The 25,571-nt window shown below is 42.1% G+C and overlaps 1 protein-coding gene and 2 pseudogenes across 2 annotated transcripts in view; 2 read left to right on the top strand and 1 right to left on the bottom strand.

Moving 5' to 3' along the window:
• Nucleotides 1-13,875, bottom strand: part of LOC110989431 (uncharacterized) — a 36,012-nt pseudogene extending 22,137 nt beyond the window's left edge. Inside the window, exons 1-2 of the transcript XR_015426299.1 lie at nucleotides 12,539-13,875; nucleotides 695-11,932 (exon numbers count right to left, since the gene is read on the bottom strand). The product of XR_015426299.1 is annotated as an uncharacterized LOC110989431 (transcript). The remainder of the gene's footprint in view (nucleotides 1-694; nucleotides 11,933-12,538) is intronic.
• LOC147798039 (uncharacterized) lies at nucleotides 8,798-10,290 on the top strand (annotated as a pseudogene).
• A 5,083-nt stretch (nucleotides 13,876-18,958) lies between the features above and the next one.
• Nucleotides 18,959-25,571, top strand: part of LOC110989428 (uncharacterized) — a 45,842-nt gene continuing 39,229 nt past the window's right edge. The window contains exon 1 of the mRNA XM_022253803.2: nucleotides 18,959-19,373. Within this exon, the coding sequence (XP_022109495.2) occupies nucleotides 19,116-19,373 (258 nt within the window). The 5' untranslated portion in view covers nucleotides 18,959-19,115. The remainder of the gene's footprint in view (nucleotides 19,374-25,571) is intronic.

Below are 25,571 nucleotides of genomic sequence, written 5' to 3'. Positions count from 1 at the left end.
TGCGTGTTACGGATAATTATGACCCCCGCTCCACTTTCTCGAAAAAACTTGCGACCACATGACATGCGTTGCAGGATGCAGCATGTATAGTGCAGCCATGGTTATGCCGAGACGACGCGCCAACGAGGTGCTTAAATCTATTCGTTTCGACGAATAAATCATCTTTATTTATCGATTTCAAGCAGACATGAAATTTTAATGAGGCAAAATTCCCCAATTTATAGTACACTTTTCTCAGAATCTACAGATGAAATATCTTGAGCAACAAATTTTTAGAAAGGGTGTACCCTGACTTAAAATATTACAAGAAAACAAAGTGGTAGACAGGAATATATGTTTTATCATTAGAGATAATCCAGTTTAATTTCTGCTTTTGATACTGTGCTGGCCTGAGTTAAAGTTGCACATCCCTGGGTAAATGGTCCAAGTAATATCCCATAAAAACCTTCAATTTGTTTCCTGACATTTGTCTTGTGGATATTCAATGCTGTAAAATATGCATGTTAAGGCCAAAAAGAGAAAAGTCTCCAGTTTCTGGTCAGGGACTCCGGGCTCCAAAAGTGGTGGGGCAACACCTTTTCTGGCCCTCACTTGTTTTTCCTAGAAATGATGTATGAAAAAGCACGAATTGTGACTGCATGCATAGGTACTGCCACTACCAACACTGAAATAGACTGGCCCCCTCACTACTTACTGCTTAAAAGCATTTCCAGCTTGTAGATGTACACAGGACATAAGATCACCGTCTCGTTTGTGTGGTTCCCAGACGGAAATGTATCACACAGAAATGATGTCGTCTGAAAAAGAGTGCACGGCTAAATGTATGGGAGCCTAGAGGGACTCCTTTACTGGACATATTACTCTGGCGGTCAAAGGGTTAGGATGACTGGGATGGTTGGGGGGAAAGAGCCTCCCCTCAACCACCAAATATGTCCCATGGTCAGCGTCTCTAAAATCTCTCCTAACCAAACTCCTATTGCTTGGCTTCTTGCACCGGCCCCTGTTAAAACTGGTGTCAGAGGTGTGAAAGGCGAGATTCTGGTGCCTTAAAACCAGATTGCTCCGGGTAGGTGGGGCTCATCAGCCATGGAAGGCAGCTCACCTAGAAGAAGGAAAGCTCTGATTCCAACCCCGGATAGATAGGGCCTGTTAGCCATGGAAGGCATCCTACATAGAAGGTAACTCTGATCTCAAACCGACCAACCTGGCAATGGATCAAATAGCACAAGCAACACCCATCACCTTAGCAGCCAGTTGGGCTGGCTGTCAGGCAGACTTCAACAAACCCAAGCTCCGGCTGAAAGGCGGAATTTGACAGATAGAATATCCGGCAGCCCAATGCATATGACCTCAAGCAGTGCTCTCCACAGGCTGTTTTGGCAGGGCGGACCGCACGGTTTAGTTCCTATCTCTCCCACCTGTCGCCATTCCTTCTTAGCATTCAGCACGTGTGCACAGTATGCATCACACAGTTTAGTTCCTATCTCTCCAACCTGTCACCATTCCTTCTTAGCATTCAGCACGTGTGCACAGTATGCATCGCACAGTTTAGTTCCTATCTCTCCAACCTGTCACCATTCCTTCTTAGCATTCAGCACGTGTGCACAGTATGCATCACACAGTTTAGTTCCTATCTCTCCCACCTGTTGCCATTCCTTCTTAGCATTCAGCACGTGTGCACAGTATGCATCACACAGTTTAGTTCCTATCTCTCCAACCTGTCACCATTCCTTCTTAGCATTCAGCACGTGTGCACAGTATGCATCACACAGTTTAGTTCCTATCTCTCCCACCTGTCGCCATTCCTTCTTAGCATTCAGCACGTGTGCACAGTATGCATCGCACAGTTTAGTTCCTATCTCTCCCACCTGTCGCCATTCCTCCTTAGCATTCAGCACGTGTGCACAGTATGCATCACACAGTTTAGTTCCTATCTCTCCAACCTGTCACCATTCCTTCTTAGCATTCAGCACGTGTGCACAGTATGCATCACACAGTTTAGTTCCTATCTCTCCAACCTGTCACCATTCCTTCTTAGCATTCAGCACGTGTGCACAGTATGCATCGCACAGTTTAGTTCCTATCTCTCCAACCTGTCACCATTCCTTCTTAGCATTCAGCACGTGTGCACAGTATGCATCACACAGTTTAGTTCCTATCTCTCCCACCTGTTGCCATTCCTTCTTAGCATTCAGCACGTGTGCACAGTATGCATCACACAGTTTAGTTCCTATCTCTCCAACCTGTCACCATTCCTTCTTAGCATTCAGCACGTGTGCACAGTATGCATCACACAGTTTAGTTCCTATCTCTCCCACCTGTCGCCATTCCTTCTTAGCATTCAGCACGTGTGCACAGTATGCATCGCACAGTTTAGTTCCTATCTCTCCCACCTGTCGCCATTCCTCCTTAGCATTCAGCACGTGTGCACAGTATGCATCACACAGTTTAGTTCCTATCTCTCCAACCTGTCACCATTCCTTCTTAGCATTCAGCACGTGTGCACAGTATGCATCACACAGTTTAGTTCCTATCTCTCCAACCTGTCACCATTCCTTCTTAGCATTCAGCACGTGTGCACAGTATGCATCACACAGTTTAGTTCCTATCTCTCCAACCTGTCACCATTCCTTCTTAGCATTCAGCACGTGTGCACAGTATGCATCACACAGTTTAGTTCCTATCTCTCCCACCTGTCGCCATTCCTTCTTAGCATTCAGCACGTGTGCACAGTATGCATCGCACAGTTTAGTTCCTATCTCTCCAACCTGTCACCATTCCTTCTTAGCATTCAGCACGTGTGCACAGTATGCATCGCACAGTTTAGTTCCTATCTTCCACCTGTCGCCATTCCTTCTTAGCATTCAGCACGTGAGCACAGTATGCATCGCACAGTTTAGTTCCTATCTCTCCCACCTGTCGCCATTCCTTCTTAGCATTCAGCAGGTGAGCACAGTATTCCTCACACAGTTTAGTTCCTATCTCTCCAACCTGTCGCCATTCCTTCTTAGCATTCAGCACGTGTGCACAGTATGCATCACACAGTTTAGTTCCTATCTCTCCCACCTGTCGCCATTCCTTCTTAGCATTCAGCACGTGTGCACAGTATGCATCGCACAGTTTAGTTCCTATCTCTCCCACCTGTTGCCATTCCTTCTTAGCATTCAGCACGTGAGCACAGTATGCATCGCACTGTTTAGTTCCTATCTCTCCAACCTGTCACCATTCCTTCTTAGCATTCAGCACGTGTGCACAGTATGCATCACACAGTTTAGTTCCTATCTCTCCCACCTGTCGCCATTCCTTCTTAGCATTCAGCACGTGAGCACAGTATGCATCACACAGTTTAGTTCCTATCTCTCCAACCTGTCGCCATTCCTTCTTAGCATTCAGCACGTGTGCACAGTATTCCTCACACAGTTTAGTTCCTATCTCTCCAACCTGTCGCCATTCCTCCTTAGCATTCAGCACGTGTGCACAGTATGCATCGCACAGTTTAGTTCCTATCTCTCCCACCTGTCGCCATTCCTTCTTAGCATTCAGCACGTGAGCACAGTATGCATCACACAGTTTAGTTCCTATCTCTCCAACCTGTCACCATTCCTTCTTAGCATTCAGCATGTGTGCACAGTATGCATCGCACAGTTTAGTTCCTATCTCTCCCACCTGTCGCCATTCCTTCTTAGCATTCAGCACGTGTGCACAGTATGCATCACACAGTTTAGTTCCTATCTCTCCCACCTGTCACCATTCCTTCTTAGCATTCAGCACGTGAGCACAGTATGCATCACACAGTTTAGTTCCTATCTCTCCCACCTGTCACCTGCCTGAAACACATTCTCGGGGAAGCCTAACGCAAGTCACAAAGCCGTAGTGGCCTTTAACAAGGCGTGGTCTCTGAGTGTCTTAGCTCACTGCAACAAGCCAAAACAAGGGCATTCCTAGACTCGTCTAGTCTTCCACTGCAAGTGCGGGCTAGGGAACCAACCGCTGGTGACTTTGACTCTCATCAGTTCGCCATCTATGTAAATCATTATTTCACATTTTAGTGTCCGATTCAATTCTACGTTGAGAAATGCACAAATAATTGTTACAAGTTTCACATACGTTTGTTTCAAGTTGTCGATAGAAAGAATTACAATGATCAAATTCGCAATCTATGACATTTATCCAACTCTGTTCCTTGTTCATTTGCTATACAAATGACGGACTCGTAAACTCTTCTAGAGCTACAAGGCAATAGCATACTGTACATGTATCTTGTTCAACTCAGTTTCCATCATCAAAATAAGATCGGGGACACAATTCAATATGCTCATACAAATTCAACCAATTATTCACAATGAATTTTCAACGATAATGTTATCATTCAGGAAATGCAAATCTGTACAATAATTCAGTAAATGAAATATAATTACCTACAGTCGTCTCGTCACTTCGGGTGACTGCTTACGGGCTGAACGCATACAAATTACAGAATATGCAGCTTTTGCAACAGCACGATGGACCAAGAAATTGGTTCAAGCCATCACAGCAAATTACGGCTGCAAAGGATCGGCCTAGCTTTGAAAAGCAATATCTCGGCTATGCCCCAAACAGCCAATGCTCTGTATCAGAGCAATAACGCTCTGCCCTATGCAGCAGCAATCTGCAATGCACCTATGAAACAATCGACCCACGAGACGATAACAACAATCCCAGAAACCCCCAGGACCAGAAAACCAATTCACAATTTTACTGCCATGGCACACCTCTGAGACCCTTTTTTTGTGATCGTGACCACTGGACCAATGACTATGACCAACTCAGTTGTGCAAAAATAACTTACACATGTCACTCAGTAAAATAAAGACAATTTAAAGAGCTGGCTTCATGACACACACAAATAGTGGAATTTCAAGAATGCTGGATGGAAAGGCTGCAAGTTTCGTCAAAAATTCAGAATTTTCCCACAGACCGTAACAGTACATGTGCTGTTGCCCCTTTGAGTTTCCACGTGTGAAATATAGAACAGCCACCACTTGACCAATTAGAGAGAAGAATCAAGACTCAGTGATGTTGTTATGCCCCAACCCCGGCGTCTGTCCCAATTGTAGTGCTGCAGTTGGGCTGGCCCAACTATTGTTGACCAATTTCTGTAGACAATTTCTCAACCTTTAATATCCAAATTTATGCATTTCGCACTTGACACGATTCATCTAAAATAAGGCACTTCGTCTATGACATGACATTGGAAACAATATGACTTTGGCACAACCTGGGCGTATGCACACTGGACCTCTGTGCTGTACTTCGGCTGGCCCAACTATGGGTACACCGCAGCAGATAAATTCCCATTTACGGCAGTGATAAATGCCCATACTTCACAAATATTTAAAATACCAACAACTCTCACAGGTGTTCAGGCTGCACAGAAAAATGATGTTCCACATGTCTTCTTTCATTTTCATTTCAATTTTTAGTGGGTTGACCAATGAATTTTTGAAAAATTCTCACCCCAAGCACACCACCCCTAAAATGAAGGAAATTTCACCGCCTGGAAAAGTAGCCATTTTGAAAATACATTTACATCCCTCTGTAAAAAATAGTGCCAATTTCAGACCTGATTGCATCCCAATTGCTCAGAATTGGAGGCCCCGAGTCCAGGTCTGAGGTTCAGTGCCATATTATCAATTCCTCAGGACCCTCTAATAATGATACTTTTATTGAATATTTTGAGTGTATAACTTTTATTAATGACCTAAGGGGACATATTTCTGGCCTATAGCTATATATGTGGGTACACCCCTATAGCACTCCAGTTGGGACTGATGCTATAGTTGGGGCGTAACAATGTCGTCCCAAATGCAAGAATGTACATGTAGGCCTATGGGCTATTGGAAGGTTGTGATGAAATCTCAGATATTGTGAAATTTGAGAAATTGAGGTAAAAAACTCCCCTAAGTTAGTGAGGCAACAGGCAAAAAATCAAAGTGTGCCATGTTAGGGTAGGGTACAGCTACTTTGAGAACTCCAAGTCACTACTTCGTGTGACTTGGAGCACACTTGGTTTACATGGTGTCGTAAGGCTATGGGGTTTGGAAAAGTGCTTTGCCATGGTCATGTAGTTGTACCTGAGAAAACCTCCATTTGCTCTTTCTGGAGCCAATCTACCTCTTAATGAAATTCTACCTGTATAGAACATCCAGGTTCTTGTGTATTTTGTAGAATTTAGCCCATATTACTGTCAAAGTGAGGTTTTATTCTACCATCCTTACATCGCATCCCTCAACGATCCGCACACAATTGCATTCTCTCATGGCTGTACGTCACATGACAAAACAGACGTAGTGTATTCGCGTAACAAACGTTTATCTTGCTTTGGATACTATAACCCGACAGGTTATATGAATCGACACAAGAGGATGACTTGAGACAAAGTTGTACTGTAGTTGATGTGGTTTATTCGGCTGGCTGGATGTGCGGCTCTCTGCCCAATTGCCAGAACTCATAGGGGTTTTATACATTTGCTGGACATTCCATTTTTCATCCATCATACAAGTTTCCTTGCCTTATTAGGTATTAGCTACTATTCTTTGAATATTAATACAGCGTGCATGAATATGTTTGGTTCATTTGGATTTGAGGGTAGGGTTAGTCAAATTAATGAACACTGACTTTTCCTTATAAGGCCAGTGGGCTGCCTCATGACCCATCCGGTCCAGCCCTGCTTTCCTCCCCAAGGGCCTTGTGGTTCAACTAGTCATTCCTTAAGTGAGGCTCATTACTTGGAAAGTGGTTCTACTGTTGAAGGTCAATCCGTGCATTGAACTTAGGTAGCAATACAACATGTGCTATTGTAACATGGTGATAATACTAAGCTTGGGCGGTTCCGGTGGTGGGTACCCAGTTCTACCCGGTTCCAACATCGAGTACCGGCACCGGGTATCAATATTTTTCAGAAGCGGGTACCCATAGAGGAGTCAGTTCTGAGTGGTTACTGATTCCTGCCAGTAACCCGCAGTAGAGTGTTGAAAACAAAGCCTCACTAAAGGCTCGGTTCCGGTACCAAATTTAAAGGCTGGGTTCAAGTACCGACTTTACGCGAGGAAACCAAGTTTTGTCTTATGCCTGGTTACACCCCAAACTCAGTTTAACTTGCTTAAAGTGTATGGTTTTACCAACAAAATTCCAAAAAAATATGGGCGCGTTTGATTTTCTTTTTTTTCAGACATCACACACGGTTGACCTGTTAGACATCATAGACATGCATGCCGTGAGTGAGGGATCTGTATGTACAGTGTAGTTCTGATTTGAAATGCATGCATGGTTCGCCTGCGTTGGCCTGAATGTCAGAAGGTTGTCTTTTTTTATTCAGCTTAACTTGTATCATGGCTTGTATATAGACCCGTCTTAGTGACGTCACATTGCTACTAGAGACAGCGTGATCCGCCATCTTGGATTACAGCCGTACTTGTTTACACGTAGGCTGCGCTTTAGCTCACACGTTTTTTTAACCCTCATTATCATAGCGAGTTCAAATGCTGCACAGTCCGAGTATTACAGTTCTCTCGATGGGAATTCCAAGGCCCGATATGATGAAATGCTTGGCTTTATTGCTGGCATTGATCCCTACACGATTAACCCGCGATCATGGAGTGCAGATGCTACTTGGTTGCCATCATTGGCGTATCCAGACACCGTTAATTTCCTAGTGCATTCCCCGAGCCCATACACGCTAGAGGATTTGAAATGCTACAAGGGACTTGAAGCCTACAACCAGTTTGTCAGCGGATGGGTGCGGGATGTTGTGGCGACTGTTATTAATTAATGATTGTTATGTGATTTCTGCCAAGGTACATGTAAGACCATAGACTAGGGTTTGTAGCTCTATGGTAAGACAAACTTTGGAAGGATATATTTTGACCTTCATGAGTAAGAGTACGCTAGGCCCATATCCTAACATTAGTTGGGCACATAGTTTCATTGTTTGTTACTGTTACTTCATGTAGCCTAGGCCCCCTATGCCTACTTGTGCTGGTGTTGCTGATAGACCAGGCCCTAGTCTAACAAGTAACTACGGGAATCGTAACTAAGACCCTAAAACTGAAGATTTTTCAATCTCAGGTGGACTTGTCACTGCCAGTTTTTAAACTGACATGTCCACCTCTGATTGAAAAATCAAAACTGACAATTTTGTAATCAGAGATAGACATGTCATTTTTTAAAGTGATTGAAAAATCATCAGTTTTAGGGTCCTAGTTACTTGGACTATATATAACCCAGCCCCCGCCAATGAATGTAACCTAGACACTGGGTTCACACGGCAAACCACATGTACATGTAAGCTGCAGAGGCCTAGGACTCTAGGAGGCTATAGTCTACACGGTCTAGTGTTGAAGGTTTTGTGAACTTTTATTTTACTGTTAGGCCTACTTTTTATTTTTGTTATAGGCTTAGGCCTGCCTCTGTTTTCAAGTGGTTTTGTTTTGTTTCTGCCTTTGCTTTTTTGCAGGGTTCGCCGGGTGTTGACAGTTGAGTTTGCAAGATGTTAGCTGTATAAAAATCCTGCATGATCTGTTGAGCCACTTTGGAAATTAAGTAAGTGGTTTAACAGTGCATGAAGGAGCCCAATTTTCTTCAGTCTACAAGTTCGAGTTTTGCATTCTAACAACTTTGAAGTGCCGTTGTTCTTGTTCCGACTTGGACACAGTGCCTCAAGTGATGAGTCATGATTTCTTAATCCAGCTCCAGCATGTATTGTACAAATAAACGTCTCAATAGCAATAACTATTTGAACTTTTACATGTTGGAATACATGGAGACCCTTAAGTAAGTTACAGCTTTCAGTGGCAAACAACCAACAAACCATGACAACACAATTGAACGAACATGAATGTTTGAAGTAAAAATCGAGATGTTTCCACAGTTGAAACACCTAATAGGCCTTAAGTTGTTTTGGTCTATTATTGCTTTTAAATTAAAAGATTTGCTTAAATTTCAGTAGCACACAAACGTAACCAAGCACGACTGTTGTATCAACTACCTGGCACTTATTATTGAAGGGTGTGTTTTCTAGGAATTCCATTATTTCATTATTTGTATTATTGATTGACTTCATCCATATTGGTCGATTTACAGGTGATGCATTCTCAACGACTTCAGGAAAGTCCCCTGAAGCCATGGATAATTGCAGAAAGGAGTAGCAAGGTATTGGCAGCACACTGTGACTGTATAGCAGGCATTGGGGAGACGTGTACACATCAGTGCATTGGTGTTCTACATTGACACAAAAGTCCGCATCAGAGAGTCAAAAAGAGTGACCCAAGAGCCAGCTTATTGGAAGTTACCAGCATCAGTAAAAGAAGCTGCCTATCTCCCTGCGTGTAAAATAGACTTTACTTCGGCCAAAACTAAGAAGCAGTAGTTAGACATACTTGTAAATGGATCTGTCAACACAACTGATGGTGGTGATGTCAAACAAAAAGCTCAGGTACCAGCCCCAACAAAAGGCAAATTTGACTTGCTCTACAAAGAAGTGAATGATGAGGCAGATACAAAGTCTGCAATTCTCACTGTTCAAAGAACTGAATGAGGCAGATACCCTGAAACCACTAAAATTTCTACAACAGCAACAAAATGGGGGTGCACCCATGAGGAAGATGCCCGGCGAGCATGAGAAGAAAATGGAGCTCACTCATCACAATTTTGCGATCAAGCAGTCGGGCTTTGTCATAAACACGGGGGTTCACCAGATGGGCGTGTTTCCTGCGAATGTTGTGGGGAAGGTGTAACTGAAGTGAAATGCCCATATTGTGCTTGTGACAGCCAAATAGAAGAATATGCCTCACTGCCAAGAACATGCCTTTGCTCTGACGAAGACGGAAATATCTGTCTACTTCAAGATCATGATTATTATTACCAAGTACAAACACAGATACACACCTGCAAAGCAGAGTATGCTGATTTTATTGTGTGGACTTCTGCTGACTTGCACATAGAGCGAATCGAACCAAATCAAGAGATATGGGAGGAGATTTGAAAGAAGAGTCACTTTTTTTCATAAAGGCGGTACTACCAGAACTGCTTGGGAAATTTTATACAACACCATCCACTTCACGTGTGGCCTCTAGTACTATGTCAATGAATCACTGTTACTGCGGCAAACCACAAAGTGAGAATGATAGCATGGTTGCATGTCACAATGACACATGCAGGATTAAATGGTTTCATCGGAGCTGTCTCCAGATAAGGCAGCTTCCAAAAGGGAAGTGGCCCGGCCCAGAGTGCCGTAAAAACCTGTACATGTAAGGAGATGCCAAAATAAGACAGGCACATACACACAATCTCTCTCCACATGAATGCTTTGGTGTAATGCAGAAGTTCACCATCCCTGTCAGTGTACATTCTAAACCAAAGTGTTTTCCTGTTGCTTGTAAAATACATGATGAACCCAAATCCCCAATTATTTCCTTTGTCATACAAATGTAATTATCAACATTTTTTAAGACTGGAATTTACGGGAAAGCAACAAAAACTAAGTATTCTTTATACTACAAGTTGAATTTAGTATGAAAGTGCCATTATACAGGGGTGTTGACTTGAAGAAAAAAATTGATACTACATAAAAAATGACAGGAAAGTATTGATTCAACTCAGAAACTTTTGACACAAGAATCATCTTGAATCCTATGATTTGGTTTCAACACAATCAATAGACTTCACCTAATCAAATGGAATGACAGATGGACACATGTTGGTCAACGCACAACATATAACTGTAATTTTGTCGAATACTGTGACTTTACTGTCACATGCTTTAACATAGTCTATGGGAATTGTGCTATGAAGAATAGTACATTCTAGACGAAGTAGCCCAATGACTCGCTCTACATGAATTCTTGAGTCGGCAATACGCCATGTTTTCTCCACTTCTTCTCCTGTAAGACGAGGTCTGTCACGTCTAATTGTAGGAATAAGAAGTTAAGCCCCCATCATTCCAATGCTGTCAGAAACATCAAATCCCCTGTCTGCCATGACCACATCACCAACACACAATTTGTACAGAAAGCTACTGTGTTCAACGACATATTTGTCACTTGCCCTGCCACCCCACCCCTCCGATGTAGGATATTACACCCTGTGATGTTATACCTATCAAATATTTGATTGTATTGTTGATTTATAAGAAGACCATGTTGATGATCGTGCTGCAAGATTTGATGGCCTTTCTAGGAATACCTCAAAACAGTCAATAATCACGGTTATTTTTGACCGAAGTGTGTTCTAAATGACATGGGCATGGTTTCCATCAACTGTCGACGAGCTGGCCAATATATTAGTGGCTTTAACCTCACGTACATGATATCAATCATATTCAAAAACAGTTTGGATGATGTCGACTTATGTACATGAAACTGGTTTCCAAGGTCCGTATGGGAAAGATCTAGCCAAAGTCTCATTTGAGTGAGAACCAGTTGCTGAAATTTAGTTTAGTTCAAGAATGTGTGTGGAATATACACTTCGAGAAAATTAAAAAGTGCAACAAGTACAGCAAAACTTGGAAGTCCTGTGTCTTGCCTAACATTTTCATCGTTGTCTTTGAAGAATCCCTTGTCAAACTTGTTGGTGTTGGCAAGCTGCCCTTTCGGTGTTCTGTTTTCTGCCAAAAGTCACTGGAGTTCTTTTTGTGATGCTGACAGAACATTTACCTTCAAGGTCAGTTTGGCAAGCTGCTTTAGAAAGCTTACTTTCACCGTCCACTGGTTGTGTCTCGTGGTTTGACCAGAGCTGTAAGAGAGCATCATGTTTGCGTTTCTGGGCTTGTCTCTTCACATTTCTTGCATACCTCTCTGAGTCTCGAGCGACTGAGCAACTTTCTACCTTGTTGTGTCCAAGCTTAAAGCTGGGTGCCCAATCAGGATTAGAGTATCATAGAGTGTTGATGGCTTTCCTGTGGCGTCAAATAATATGGAAAAAACTGAGTAGAGCTCATAAAATATGGCCAACATAAACACAGTAACAAATTGGATATACCTATTAATTTCGAGGGAAAGAAATACACAGTCATCTGTTTACACACTTGACATATAAAATGGGACTGGTCTCAAAAAATGAGTTTCCTTAGAACAGTTGTTTTGAAATTCTCCAGTGCAAAATTTCACGGTCAACCATGGTCAACTGACCATTGATTGCATCTGAATTGCTTCCCCGATGGCATATTTTCGACTGGAAAAAAGTTATTTCTGGGTGTTTTTTCCTCATTACATTGCATTGGGGCCTTTTCATATTTTCCAGGATCCACGGCGAATATGAAAGAATGTAGCTGGATGACTTGGAAAGCAGTGTCAGGAATAAGCATGGCCAACTCCTTGCTCTGACATGTCTGAGTGATGTAGCCTTGAAGGCCTACATGTACAGGCACTATCAGGAATTGGGGACGTATTCTATTACGGGGTGATATCGAGTTAATTTAGTAAACCAATTTGGATATACACAAATTTTCAAAGTGCACTGAAATTTTGTTAATTTATACAAAGTTACGTGCATTGCTACTTACCAGATATGAAGTGATTGGAGCATATTCGCGTGTACTGTAAGTTTCTGTCACTGATGTTTCTGGTAACCCGTGACAACCATTCCGTCCGTCTTTTCTTTTTAGTGAAAGTATGCAAGTTGCCTTACCTTCTCTTGTCAGTACAGCAGGTAAACACTAAAAAGATTTCTTATCACGATCCCCCCGTTTCCCCAGCCAAACACAGCACAAAAGTTGACCATTTTCAACAAACTACAGTACAAACACACTACAGTTCAAATCTTCCTGCGCGTATGGAGTTGTATACACAGCTGACAAGTAACGGTGGTGACGTGCTCGTGTATGTAATCCAAGATGGCCGATAAACAAAACCGTGACGTCATCGATGACGGGTCTATACTGAGTAAGGAAGCAAGGAACTACGAGGCTTCAAATTACCAGTATGTTTTCATTGTTGAAAAAAGACAACTGTGTTTTGTGATTTTTATTTAAGGGTTGAATAAAAACCTTGCCTTGTCATGTGCCGATTGGCAGCCCCCGATAACACTGCCTTGAGCTTGTTAGTTTCGGTAGCCCCAACATGGATAGCTGTAAACAAGGTGCGCCGCGTCAATCAAGGGGACTAAAATAATCAGCCAATGACGATACCACATACACTCCATCTGGGGATTCACTTTTTCATTGGCTTGTCTTATATAGAAAGTGGGGGATGGTGTTTATTTGGTGAAATCAACAAGCGGGACTAATGCACACGTTGCCCACTTGACTAGACTAGACTTTATTACAAGTCTCTTAAGTGTAGAAGGAAAACAACGCTTCATTTGGGGTTTGCAGCTTTCACGTGGGGCTGCGGCACGCGAATCCGGACCGCAGCCAATTATGAAGAGATATAACGTGTTGAGGCAAGTCTAGAGTGGCAAGTGCAAGATGCATGCTTTGTTTTGGCTTTCAATGGGCTGGGCTATATGGCTGCGCTGGCTGCACAACGGCGCTATCGATACGTATATGATACATGTACATGAGGTGTACAGCATACATGTACAACATACAGTACGCACGTGTACCAAGAGCCTGCGCAAATTTTAACTCCTGAAGTCAGACATGAGCTCTTATTCCTCCATGAGTCAGATAAGTTTCGCGAAGTTCATGCAACTAGACAAAGACAAACACATTTTATTGCCAACTTTGCAAATTCAATGATTTTACATGGACACAATAATGGCAGACATATAAAGACCTTTGACCTTAACTTTGTTATGTTTTTCTTTGAATTACCAGGAACTGGGTGTGACTCGGAACTGGGTATTTATGCAGAACTGGAACCGGTTCTGCAAACGGTGGAACCACCCAAGCGTATTGGATACCTGCCCCGATAATTCTGACTACTCTCGTTAAGATTATGTATAGAGACGTCTGGGAAATCTGTGGTCAGGGCACCACACTAATCATATGTTGGCTCATCCATTTCTGAAGTGGGGGAGGTGGCAATGTCAGGGCCCCGATACACACTGCGTTGTCAAGCTGGCTGTTTACGCAGATACATTTAAAATATTGAGAAATGTGTACTTCAGGGAGTGATTATATTTTGAAAAGAAACAGTTGTGAACGGGTGGAACTAATAAAGTGTCTGTTTTCCATGTAATTTGGGGATTTATCTATTACAAAATGGTCGAGCCAGTATGTGAGTAGTGTGGTTCCCTGACCACAGATTTCCAAGACGTCTCTACACGAGCTACATAGGCCTACGCAATCACACATACATGTATGAAGCCAAACCACCGTTCACAACCATGCACATATGGATGTGGCTCAACCAACCATAAAAAAACTGTAGGCTCCTATTCCCAGTATATAACATTCAGGCTTTATTTTCCCTTCCGTCCACAACTTCCACACAAGATTCGAACCCACACCCCACAAACTATTATGCTGTGTAACCGCTTGACTATCGCAGTTCAAACAAGTTCCTGATGTTTTTACTATTGATGTATTTGTAATACCGATGAACGGCTGCAACACAAGGCTAATAAAATTATGGACATGTGCAATACATACACTACCTCGGTGGTTAGGTTTCATACGTGTGATTGCATTTATATCTCCTCTATACATAATCTAAACGAGAGTTGTCGGAATTATCTGGACTGGTATCCAAAGCAACATAAACGTTTGTTATGTGAATATGCTGGATTTGTCACATAATGTACAGCCATAAGAGAATGCAGATGTGTGCGGATTGTGCGGGATGAGAAGTGAGAATGGTAGAAAAGAAACCTCATTTTTTGACAATAATATAGGTTAAATCCTACAAAAATCATGCGAGCCCAGATGTTCAATATGGATAGAAGTTCATTGGGGTTGATTTGCTCCATAAAGCGCAAAGGGGGGGTTTCAGGTACAAGTTCAACTACCTGACCCTGGCAGGGCACTTTTCAAAACCCCTGAACATGTTGCAACACGGAGTAAGCCTACAACTAGTACTATTGACTTTGACTTGAGTTCAGTCGAACATGTCGAAGTAGGCCTGGTCTAGTTCGAATTAACTTGCACGTTCAGAAAAAAAATACCGAACACAAAATGACATGCTAAAACTAACAATAATCTCTCATGCACTGAACAAACACTGGGCACAAATTCTGAATGAAATGTCTTCTTATTAAACACCCAAAATTAAGTTACCTTTCGTTTGCTTGCTCTACTTGGCACACACGTGGGCATAGGGCACGCGCGCGAATTTTAAGCAATGGCAGTTACGGCGCCCCCTGTATCTGATACGATTGCACGCATTGGGGGCGCGTTCCACCAAATGGTTGTATTTCTGCGCGTGAGCTCATTAACATTTTGTGATCCCACAGGATTTTTACAATAAGACAGGCCATAATCAGGGGCATCATAAAAACATTTTTATAAATTCCGAATTTGGGACTGATGGTTTTCAGTTCATGGTATTTCTTTCACAATAGCCCCAAATTGCGGGCCTATTTTGGATAGAGGCGGGCGGCTACATTCAGAAATGAGCGCTTAGTTTTACTACTATTCGATGGGGGAACTTCGTTGAAAGGCGAATAACGAAAATTCGTGGCTAATCCCCATGAAATTGAAACGAAAAGTAATCTTCTGGCCATAACCTCGAATTTCCAGAGAAAAAACGGAGGCCAACCTCGTCGTGAGAGTCAACAGGAGGTACTATTTCGGTCCGAGTTTGCACTGTTTTCTATGGGCGCGTAATGTTAATGGAGATTAAGGAGTGCACACGTCACACGCCTAAGATGTCTACTAAGATTTCTACGCTCCAGCTCACTATTTTGTGGACTCTGGGGGATTGTTTACAAACGAGCTGCCATAATCGCGACAGATCATAAAAATAATCATATAAATCACAAATTTGAAAAATATTCTAGCTCCCAACTCGGGATATTTGGCTCACAAAAACCTCCAACTTGTGGGCCTATTTTGCACGGAGGTGGGCTGTTGAATGGGAGAATAATAAAATTTGGGGTAGTTTAGGGAACAAAAAACACAAACAATAAAAAAAAACAATGTGGCTGATCCTTTTGAAGTTGAGCAGAAAACCGACATTGGCTTGAACTTCAGTCAGTCACGAAGTGCTACGTTTTGAGTTCTATCTGACTAACTCAGCCTATTCTTTGGGAAAATGTACAGTCAAAACGTACGCAAGCGTACAAGGGCCACTTGCCAAAAAAAAAAAACAATTTCGAGACACTATCTAGCCGAGGAGAGATAGTATCTCGCCGCGGCGAGTTATAAGATCTTGCCGCGGCTTCAAATTGATATCCCGCCGCAGCGAATAATTCATAAATCCACGCGTGAACTTATACTATACCTTGGAGATTAGGGCACTAAGTAACCAAAAATGCTTTGAATGTCCAAAGCTGTGAGGTCTTTCAAGCGTCGTGTTTGTAGAAGTACTGTTTTTGATCACAATTTTTGCATTTTAAGTACTGTAAATTAATAAACGTCGACTGATGAAAGTTCAAATGTGACTTTCAAGTCCGCTTGCTTCTGTTTGGCACTTGGAAAATGTAGGAAGAAAGTAAAAACACTTTACCCCTCATCTGAATCTGGAAATTCACACCACAAAATAAGATTTCGTTGTCTGTCTTGGAAAACAAGCATTGTTGAAATGTAACATCCATTTTTTGTTTCAATTAGCAATGTAAAACCAAATCTCGATACCTTTCCTCCTAAAGATACATTTTAAAACAGTGCACTGAATTGCGCACCCAGCCGGAAGTGGCTACCCAGTGTTCAGATTAATATAGAAGCTCCATCGAATACGTTCTTGACAAATGTATTTGCCCTTCTGGGTGGTTTGTGACGAGTGAACGCATGGATGTGAGGTCAAAGAGCCCGGGGATTTCAATCCAGTTGACGAAAAATTGCGTGTTGGTTTTCCTTTCACCATCACTTCATTTTCTTTTTGCCTGCTGAAGTCTCCTAAATCTTAGTTGATTTTAATGTTAGAGTGATATCAACATCAAGGTTTGGTCCTAAATGGCAACACATATTGGCTAAAAATATGCATGGGTGTCGGCAGAATTTTTTTAGGGGAAGGGAGGCAAACTGTCTAGTTTAACAGCGGGAAGAGGTTCAATTTTCTTTTTTGTTCTCTCAAGCAATTCATCATGTTCTATTTCATTTTTAGTTTTCATTTCTTTGGCTGTTTTCGTTTTTATTTTCGCTCTTCTCGCGGTCCCCTCGAGGCGCTTATGTAAATAAGATTATTTAATTAAAATATAAATGAAAAGGCACCGTAATCCTTTCAACAGGCAGTCTACCAGGGAGTCTTGTCTACTCCACTTCCAGATACGAAAATTCATACCCCCAAAAGAGATTTTTTTCGTTTTCTTTTGTGTCGGAACTCAAGCTTGACTGAAATGTAACATCCCCTTTTGCTCCAATGAGAAATCTAAAACCAAATCCCAATGCACTTCATCCTAAACATACATTTGAAAACGGCGCGCCGAATAGGACTTACGTATTGAAATATTTCCTTCGGCGAGACATCAATTTGACGCTGCGGCAAGATCTAATTATAACTCGCCGCAGCGAGACACACATTCAACGACAACTCACCGCGGCGATATAGTAACTCGCTGCGGTGAGATGATAACTCGAAATTTATTCTCTTGCAAGTGGCTCTTCAATGATACGCTTTTGTATACGCTTCCGTACTCCCCATATCTAACCTCACAGAAATTTTAACCCTCACTTTTTAGCTTGCCTGCATGTGTCTGGCCTGAAGTAGGTGGCCTTAGAGGAAATGAAAAATGCAAAAGAAAAAGACGAGGGAAAATTAATCGATTCTCTGATGTCCTCAGCTCCCCATTTAGCAGGTGTTTTCCTTTGCCAGTAGATCGCTTTGCCCACGGCAAAGAGTGAACGCACATCAATAATTTAACCTTCCATTAGGAGGTCTTCCATCGAATGAGTAGTTAGTTTATCCGTCCTCGTTAAACGGAAACAGCGCCCTCAATACAGCAGTTTTATTTCGTCAATTGATGGAATTTAGATTGGGCATCCTTCCTCCATGGATTGGGTACGTGCACCCACTGCTAGTCTGGATAATAAATTTTTTTTTTATTATGACTCGTCTGGGAATTTTTGGGGAGGGAACCAGACTAACTCACTGCATTCTCACTACACGAACGTTTATTTCGGTGAATTTCAGTGAAAAAAGTACAGAAATAAATACAACCAGGCCTACATGTACATTTATTTAGGTCAGGGGTTACTCGCTTGTGGTTTTCCGCGAACCAGTTCAGGGTGCATCACTTTTATGGTTTTTCCATGGTTATTTAATAGCGAACCAATTTGTTTTGTTTTCCCGACGACTTACCATTAATAACTTATGGCTGCTCATATGCGACATCAGAATTCATAGGTGTACATCAAATTTTACAGAGATGATATTTTATCTCCTTTACTCTTCTCTTTTTTTCGGTTGAATATTTGCGTGCGTGTGTGGTGGTGGTGTGTGTGTGGGGGGTACATAGATATTGCCCGAGGCGAAAGTGCAATCGCTTTGAAGTGTACCACAAAAGCCGACACAAGTATCATTATTGAAGCACATGTACAAGTACATTGTACAAGGCCAGATACGGCAGACCCGCCCACTTGGTCAAATATAGGGGAGAACAATAGTTAATGTACATGTAGTTGAATGTTATCAAGTCAGGATTCAGACTGATTCACTAGCCAACTGTGCTCAATTTTGTATCATGAATTACATTGATAAGGCTATAATATGTAATTAAATTTATCATTGAATTCACCAATGTCATTAAAATATTGCGTAAAACCTACTCACCCCTAAACGATTAATGTTGTGATCCACTTGTGTTGAGGTCGCTTCATAGACACGTGACTACACATCAAAGGGTGCCGCGCCAAATGCATAATGCATATGCTCTGTGATGACTAGGACCGCGCTGCAGTGTGTGTGTATTTACGATGGGAACTTGCACGCACAAAACGTGACTGCCATCCTTCCCAAAGAAAAACTGGCCGAGAATACCTGTTTGCCCGTGCGCTCTAGTAGCGAGAATCGGACCAAGCTATCCCCAGAAATGCCTCCAAGATGATCCTCCTGAGTTTGTTGCTTTTGGCCGGGCCGGTGATGTGCCAGGCCGGAGAGAGTGCGGTGGATTCTGGTAGCGGGGACGGACCGGGCAACGGAGCGGCCGGTAGCCCGGGTCTCACGGGCAGCCGTGCCGTGGTGGAAGTGGTACTGTATGACAGCAACCTCAATGGCGATTACACCACCCGGACACTCAAATTGACGGGAACTTTCTCACCCGCTGGGGTTACCATCAGCGCCGAAGGTGAAATTAAACAGGTATGCTCATGTTGCTTACAGCAGAAATAAAACAGCTTAGGCCTAGTACAGCGAAAAAGTAAGACAAATCTGCTGTCATCCAAAAAAGTAGGCCCTACATGCCTCGGCCTACTACTTGCCATAATTATTAAGTCCAAGGCCATGACTAAGTTTTAGTCATTCTCTCCTGAAAAGCTGGGATCTTTCCCGTTTATTAAAGTGATGTGAATCTTGGAGAAAAAAATTACTGTATCCACTAGCGAGCTGTGCACAGATTTTTTGGTCCATGTTTCTGTACTACAATTTTTTTCTTGTAACAAACTATCAAAAGCAATACACCCCAAGAAAATGATGTTTAATTTTAGATCAAGATAGCCAAAGAAAATTTGAGGTCTCCTACTTGAACATTTTTAAGTAGTTTTGGGAATTTTCAGGACGAGCTGTGCTTGTAAGCTAGGCCTATGTGCTTGAAAATTGAGAGTCAGAGAGAACGGAATATTTCATCTCGTGGTACAACCATAGAATACAGGGCCACTCGGTTTGGACTTACATATTTTATTCCACCATCTCCATTCATTTTGTGTTGCATCATTCTCAAAAAGAACTCTTTCGACATCATAGCCACATAGCCACCAACCGGGTACTCGATTTGGATTTCTTTCCGGAGTGACTCCCATCCAATGCTACATCATAGCCAGTGATTCAAGGGTTTTTCTTGTTAATATCATGTTACTTGAAAGCTTGGCTTATTTGGAAAGTGGATGAACCCCCAATTGACTGTATGGAAGTAAAATCATTTGTTTGTATCAACTAATAACTAATTAGTATCGGCAACAAATAAATATTAGCTGGGCCTGTCGTCCGTATTCATGTCCCAACCTTACTGCTCAATTTGGCAGCAGCAAATTTCTGTTGACTCATCTCCGTAAATATTTACCCCTTTTAAAATTGCTAAAAAGTCATTGATTAATTCGCAAAATAATGCACGTGTGCAGCTGATGAAAGAATCCACAAACACATTTAAATATAACAATATATTGGAAGTTGAGTCAGTTGAGTGCCCAACATTGTCACAGGGCATGAGCTCGCCTGTGGGTGGATGGGTGAGCTTGATTTTTAGCAATTGCAGTTACATGTAATTAGTCATTGTTTTAGAATGCCCGCGTACCTTCATCTGGCATGTACCGGTACATGTATGTACATCAGAACAAGGCATCTTTGAAAGCATTGGTTTCCCCAAATAATATTCACATTCAAATTAAATTTCCATCACTTCAGTACATTTTAATTTGATCAAGTTTTCATGCTTGGCAGTGTGTAGTGTACATGTATAGTGCGGTACATGTGGAGCTCTAGTTGCACAAGTAGAAACTATGTAGTGTGTGCACAGTTTGTTCCATTCATCTGCGTGTGTACACGTCCATGTAGTTACCATTTATCAGCAACAGTGGTGTTACTCCCGATCAATTTCATGGTATACAGCATCAAGCCCCTAAACTGTGTCCACAGCAGGGCTCCGCATATTGACAGAAGTGTAAATGGCTCCGTTGCCGTGGTATCGGTGGAGGGTTTACCATGTGGACTGTTTGCCGTGCTCAGTCGGGGAGCATGTAACATGAGAGTGCTGCCGTGGATATTGTTGACCCTTCGGTGGGCCAACATCAAACCCGGGGCCTACCGGAATTCACCTTTTGGATTTATCTTCTCTTGAGTGCCTGTAAATTCCTTTGCTCGTCTGGTCAAAAAAAGTCTGGTTTGATTTCTAAGTGCTTAGCAGGAATATCTTGCTTTTGTTACACAAATACCAGCAGGCTGAACCACTGCTCTTGGTGACCGAAAAATTGTCCACCTTCAAAACACAATCCTTTGCAGACTTTGGTCAGGGCGAAGTTGTCTTTCATTGAAGAATGAGAATGTAGGCCATCAGGAGATAAACTTAATGTGCACAGTTGGCCTATAATATCCATGTGAAAAAGCATCAAGTCTTGTCAATTTACGGGTTTGTCGTACAGCAAAGAGTAACTTCAGTGGCCAATCCATTTTTGTGGACAGGGATTTTGTCCAAGTTGAGGCAAAGTATTCAAGGATGCCAGACCCACTTTCATTCATGTACATGTACCTGTATGTGTATCTACATGATGTACATGTACATGGTTTTATTTACATATATGCACTTTAAAATACTTATCTAGTGTGGAGCTTAGTGTTAGCTTGGCCTCTCAGTTGGTTATGTATGCTTCATGCACGGCGTCTGTGTTCTGCTACCAAAATGAAGGATTTTGAGAAGACTAGATTCATCTGTGTTACCATTCAAACAAGAAACCCTTGGTCCTACATGTACATGTAGTGTGTACATGTACTTGTACATGTACCACAGTGCAATTTGCCTGTCCACTTTTCTAAAAGACGCCTGTCACGAAAACACCTTTAATGCAGCACCAGATCTTTGGCAGCCAGTACAACTCTATGTTTTTATTACTTGCTGGTAAGAGCAGTGTATTACATGCTGGGGTTAAGCTAAGCAACTTCATGTAGCAATCCTGGGGTGAAAAAAAAAAGAAAAACAGTAGGGTGCGGGGTACGTGTGGGCACTCCAGAACCTTAATCCTATATGGTCCATTCAAACTGTGGGCTCCTGCACGCACACAAATTGGACTGTTGGGGGTCACTTCAGTGTGAAATAGTGTACGACTGCCCCCATTTTTATCCCCTAGTTGGAACCTTGCAAAGAACCTACTTGTGGACATTATTTTTTGAGGGGGGTGTCCTATTCACTGGGCCGTTCGAGGTCTTGGCTTTTATTCGTACAAGTACACTGGCCCGGATGTTTTCATAACATTGAATGGCATCTGTGCCGAGTCAAAAAAAAAAAAAAAAATAATAGATTTGCACAGTTAATAGCAATTGTTGACTGGAAAACGATTTGTAAATCTGTATGGCAAAGGTTTACAGGGTGCACTGTACTTCAGATGTGAAGGTCACATCTCGGATGAAACAATTTCTTGCAAGGTTAGAAACCTTGGTTAGGCTTTTTTTTAATGTGGAGGGAAAAAATGGACGAGCTGTTCATTCTAAATACACTGTACCTCAAATCCCTCAAGTCAAGTATTGCAGCGACAGTGGATGAATTTTAGACTGTTGAGCAGTCACTGTTAGACAGGGAGTTCTATTATATTTTAGGGGTGAGCATTGGTAATGGGGCTCTGTGTTCTTGCAGGCCCATTGGTGCCAAGAACTGCATGTACATGTAGTTCCAAATCATGAAAATAGGTAACGTCATTTTAAATATACTGAACAACTTTTCTTGTAACAGAAAAAGAAAGGTTTGATGAGAAATTTTTAAATAAATTTTTGGCTTGCATGGATCAGGTTTCACAAGACATTCTTCATACTGTGAGTGAAGGCATATTGCGCAAGGATTTGGTACACGTACATCTAGGTGAAACACAAATTTATGCCAATTTGAAAGGATATTTCCCATTTGTCTTGAATTGTTGGGGTTAGAATTTCCTCAGATTCCCTATACCAATGTTTATTTCTAAAGGGTAACCTTTTCCTGTTCAAGGACAGATGGGGGGGGCATGGGTGGCTTACCCTCTCCAGGATCCCAAAAAGAGTTTTTTGGGATGTTCAGCCTATATGTATTTTTATTTTCCATCTTCCAAAAAGTTGTACAAAAGTTCCAAAATATAGCCTCATCCCTCAGAATGGCCATTTAAAGATTATAAAAAAAATGCAATTCGGGGGGGTCTTCCCCTTGCCCCCCTCTCAAAGGAATTCTGGATAGATCTGCCCTTGTTTAGTACAGTTGGGCCCTGCTCTAGATTCGGGCATATTTCAAGATTTTTTGAGGGGCAAAGTGTCCAAGAGAGTATTTTTTAAAAGACTCTCCTCTTTATGAAATTGAAATTGTAACTCTGGCTGAGTTCGGGTGGCTTGTTCTTCTTTGTTCACGAACAGCTCGATTTGTTGTTCGTGGGTCGGCCACTCGAACGCTGGAGACCTACAACTGGTTATTGCTGGTAGTTAGTGAGAAACAACATGCAACATGGCGGCGTTCGTGTACATGTACGTTATTTGAGAGTTTGGATAAATGGGCTGAATTCTTTTCTGTTTAAACAGGAACATTCATTTCTGTGTTATGGAAAGCAATTAATGTAAATTTTGCAAAACTTCTTATTGTCTCCGGCTTTGTAAGCCATCTGTATATTTTTTACTACTGTTCAAAAATCCAAATCTCACGAGTTTTTCCGTGTGTTCCTGCAAACCCTGACAAGGAGGTGGTGTGTGATCCTGTTCCAGGAACAGTGTTCTTGAGTCATGTTCCCAACGTTTGAGTGTGAGAACCAGAAACCTGTGTCAAGAACAGGCTGCCCTAACTCGACCACCGGTTCATAAAAACTAGAAGACAGATCCCAATCCGGATCATTACACTGTGCACTTAATGACTGCAGTAGCAAATGTTTGCTCGTAAAAAAGGAGAAAAAAATGCACAGGAGTCTTTATAGTTTTGTTTGTGCACAGATTGGGATTTAGACAGTTCTTAGGCTACCCCAGCTGAGTGTTTTATCGGTGGGTTTTATGCGTTCAAAGGTTACTGGACTGTAATGGGCCCCGAGAAGCCCAAATTTCTAATAAAAAGGAAAAATGTTTAGATAAGGCCCCTCTTATCCAACCCCCCCCCTAGCTTGACAGTGGGAATATCTCAACCACAAATCAGTTTAAACAACCCCGGAGGAAAAGAAACACCTATTTTGTAACACTAAAAAAATTAATTGGGAGTTCTGGTGTAAAGTTGTCAATTTTTGTTTTTCACTGCTGGTACCGGTATGTTTGGCATGTGTACACAAGTCAGGCTTTTCAGTGCTGTGGGACTAACGGCATTTGCATTGGTTTGGTACCATAAAATAACAAATTTGAGGAAATGTGGCCTGTATCCTTTCCTGAGAGGGATAGAAAAAATCATGAATTGAAAACCATTCGCTGTAGTTTTTTGTGAAACTGGAAATACAGACTTTGTGAATCCTGTATTCAGGGTGTGTCTGTACATTTACATACACCATGGTAACCAGCACATGTGTCAGCCTTGATCTGATTTGACAAGTCGACCCCCAAAATGAGGGGCCAGTCCAGGAATGGCAGGAGATACAAAAAGCGCATGTATCTTCTTCATGATGACTTGATTTTTCTTGGATAGATTCACAAATTTCGTACAATCATTGTAAAATGCAAGACTCAGCACCAGGTTGCCATGGCTCATTGACAAGTGTGCAGCAGACCCAAACCCTGAAATTAAGAAGGGCACATCGCTCAGGACATCTATTACTATAGCAACTGGCCTCAGTCGCGTTGGTTTTTTATCAGGGCAACCCAAGACGACAGACAATGATGATAGCTCCCCGGAGGACAAAGTCCAGGGAAAATGACAAACTGGAGATAATCCCTGTGTCTCAAGTGTCCACGATGTCATGGGCTTGGGCATGAACACACCAACAGCCCTAATATAAACCAAAAACGGGCGAACAGTACACATTGGCCATAGTGGTTTGTCCTGAGCAGGCGTTGAACATGCATGTACATTGTATACAACTTAGACTGACATAAGTACATGTATGTATATACAGTCTTATGTACCATTCCAAATAGCATGAATTTGACAAAAGTTTGACTGTACTGGATACAATTCCTACCTGTTGAAGTCCGACAAATTTAAATGCAACCTTTTGTCATGTTGCTGAATTCAAATCACATATTGCAATACCTGTAACTGTACATTTGAAATTTTGCTCTTTTTTATTCAAATGAGGTTTACAGTTAGTCACGCTTACCTGCAGAAGATTACCATTTGTGACCCAGCCAGACAAACTGAGTCAGAAGTTGCCAGAGCCCTTTTTTTTAATTGAAGGCCTTTAATAGAATCTTTGCGCAATGCAAATCAGTAGGAATCCTCAGAATTCTTCACCCACGTATTTGTTTTTCAACACGTTGCCAGACTGAGTGGTACACATCAAAACCAAGAGCACAGTTGGCTTTCTCATCCATGATGCAGTGAAATCGCCAGAGAAATGGTCCAAAGACTCACTTTGTAGGATCTGGTCACGTTTGCTCGTTCACGTGTGTCGGTTTCCTTCTTTCAGAAAGCATGTTGCCTTGATCATCGGTGCGTTACCATCAGCATGGATTCTAACACAGCGTTCCAGCTTGCAAACGATGGTCTAA

Source organism: Acanthaster planci, linkage group LG09 (genome assembly GCF_054643075.1).
Source record: "Acanthaster planci isolate LZ-2023a linkage group LG09, COTS_SCS, whole genome shotgun sequence".
NCBI lineage: Eukaryota > Metazoa > Echinodermata > Asteroidea > Valvatida > Acanthasteridae > Acanthaster > Acanthaster planci.
The sequence above is the reverse complement of the archived record's forward strand: the minus strand, read 5'-3'. Positions and strand labels throughout refer to the sequence as shown.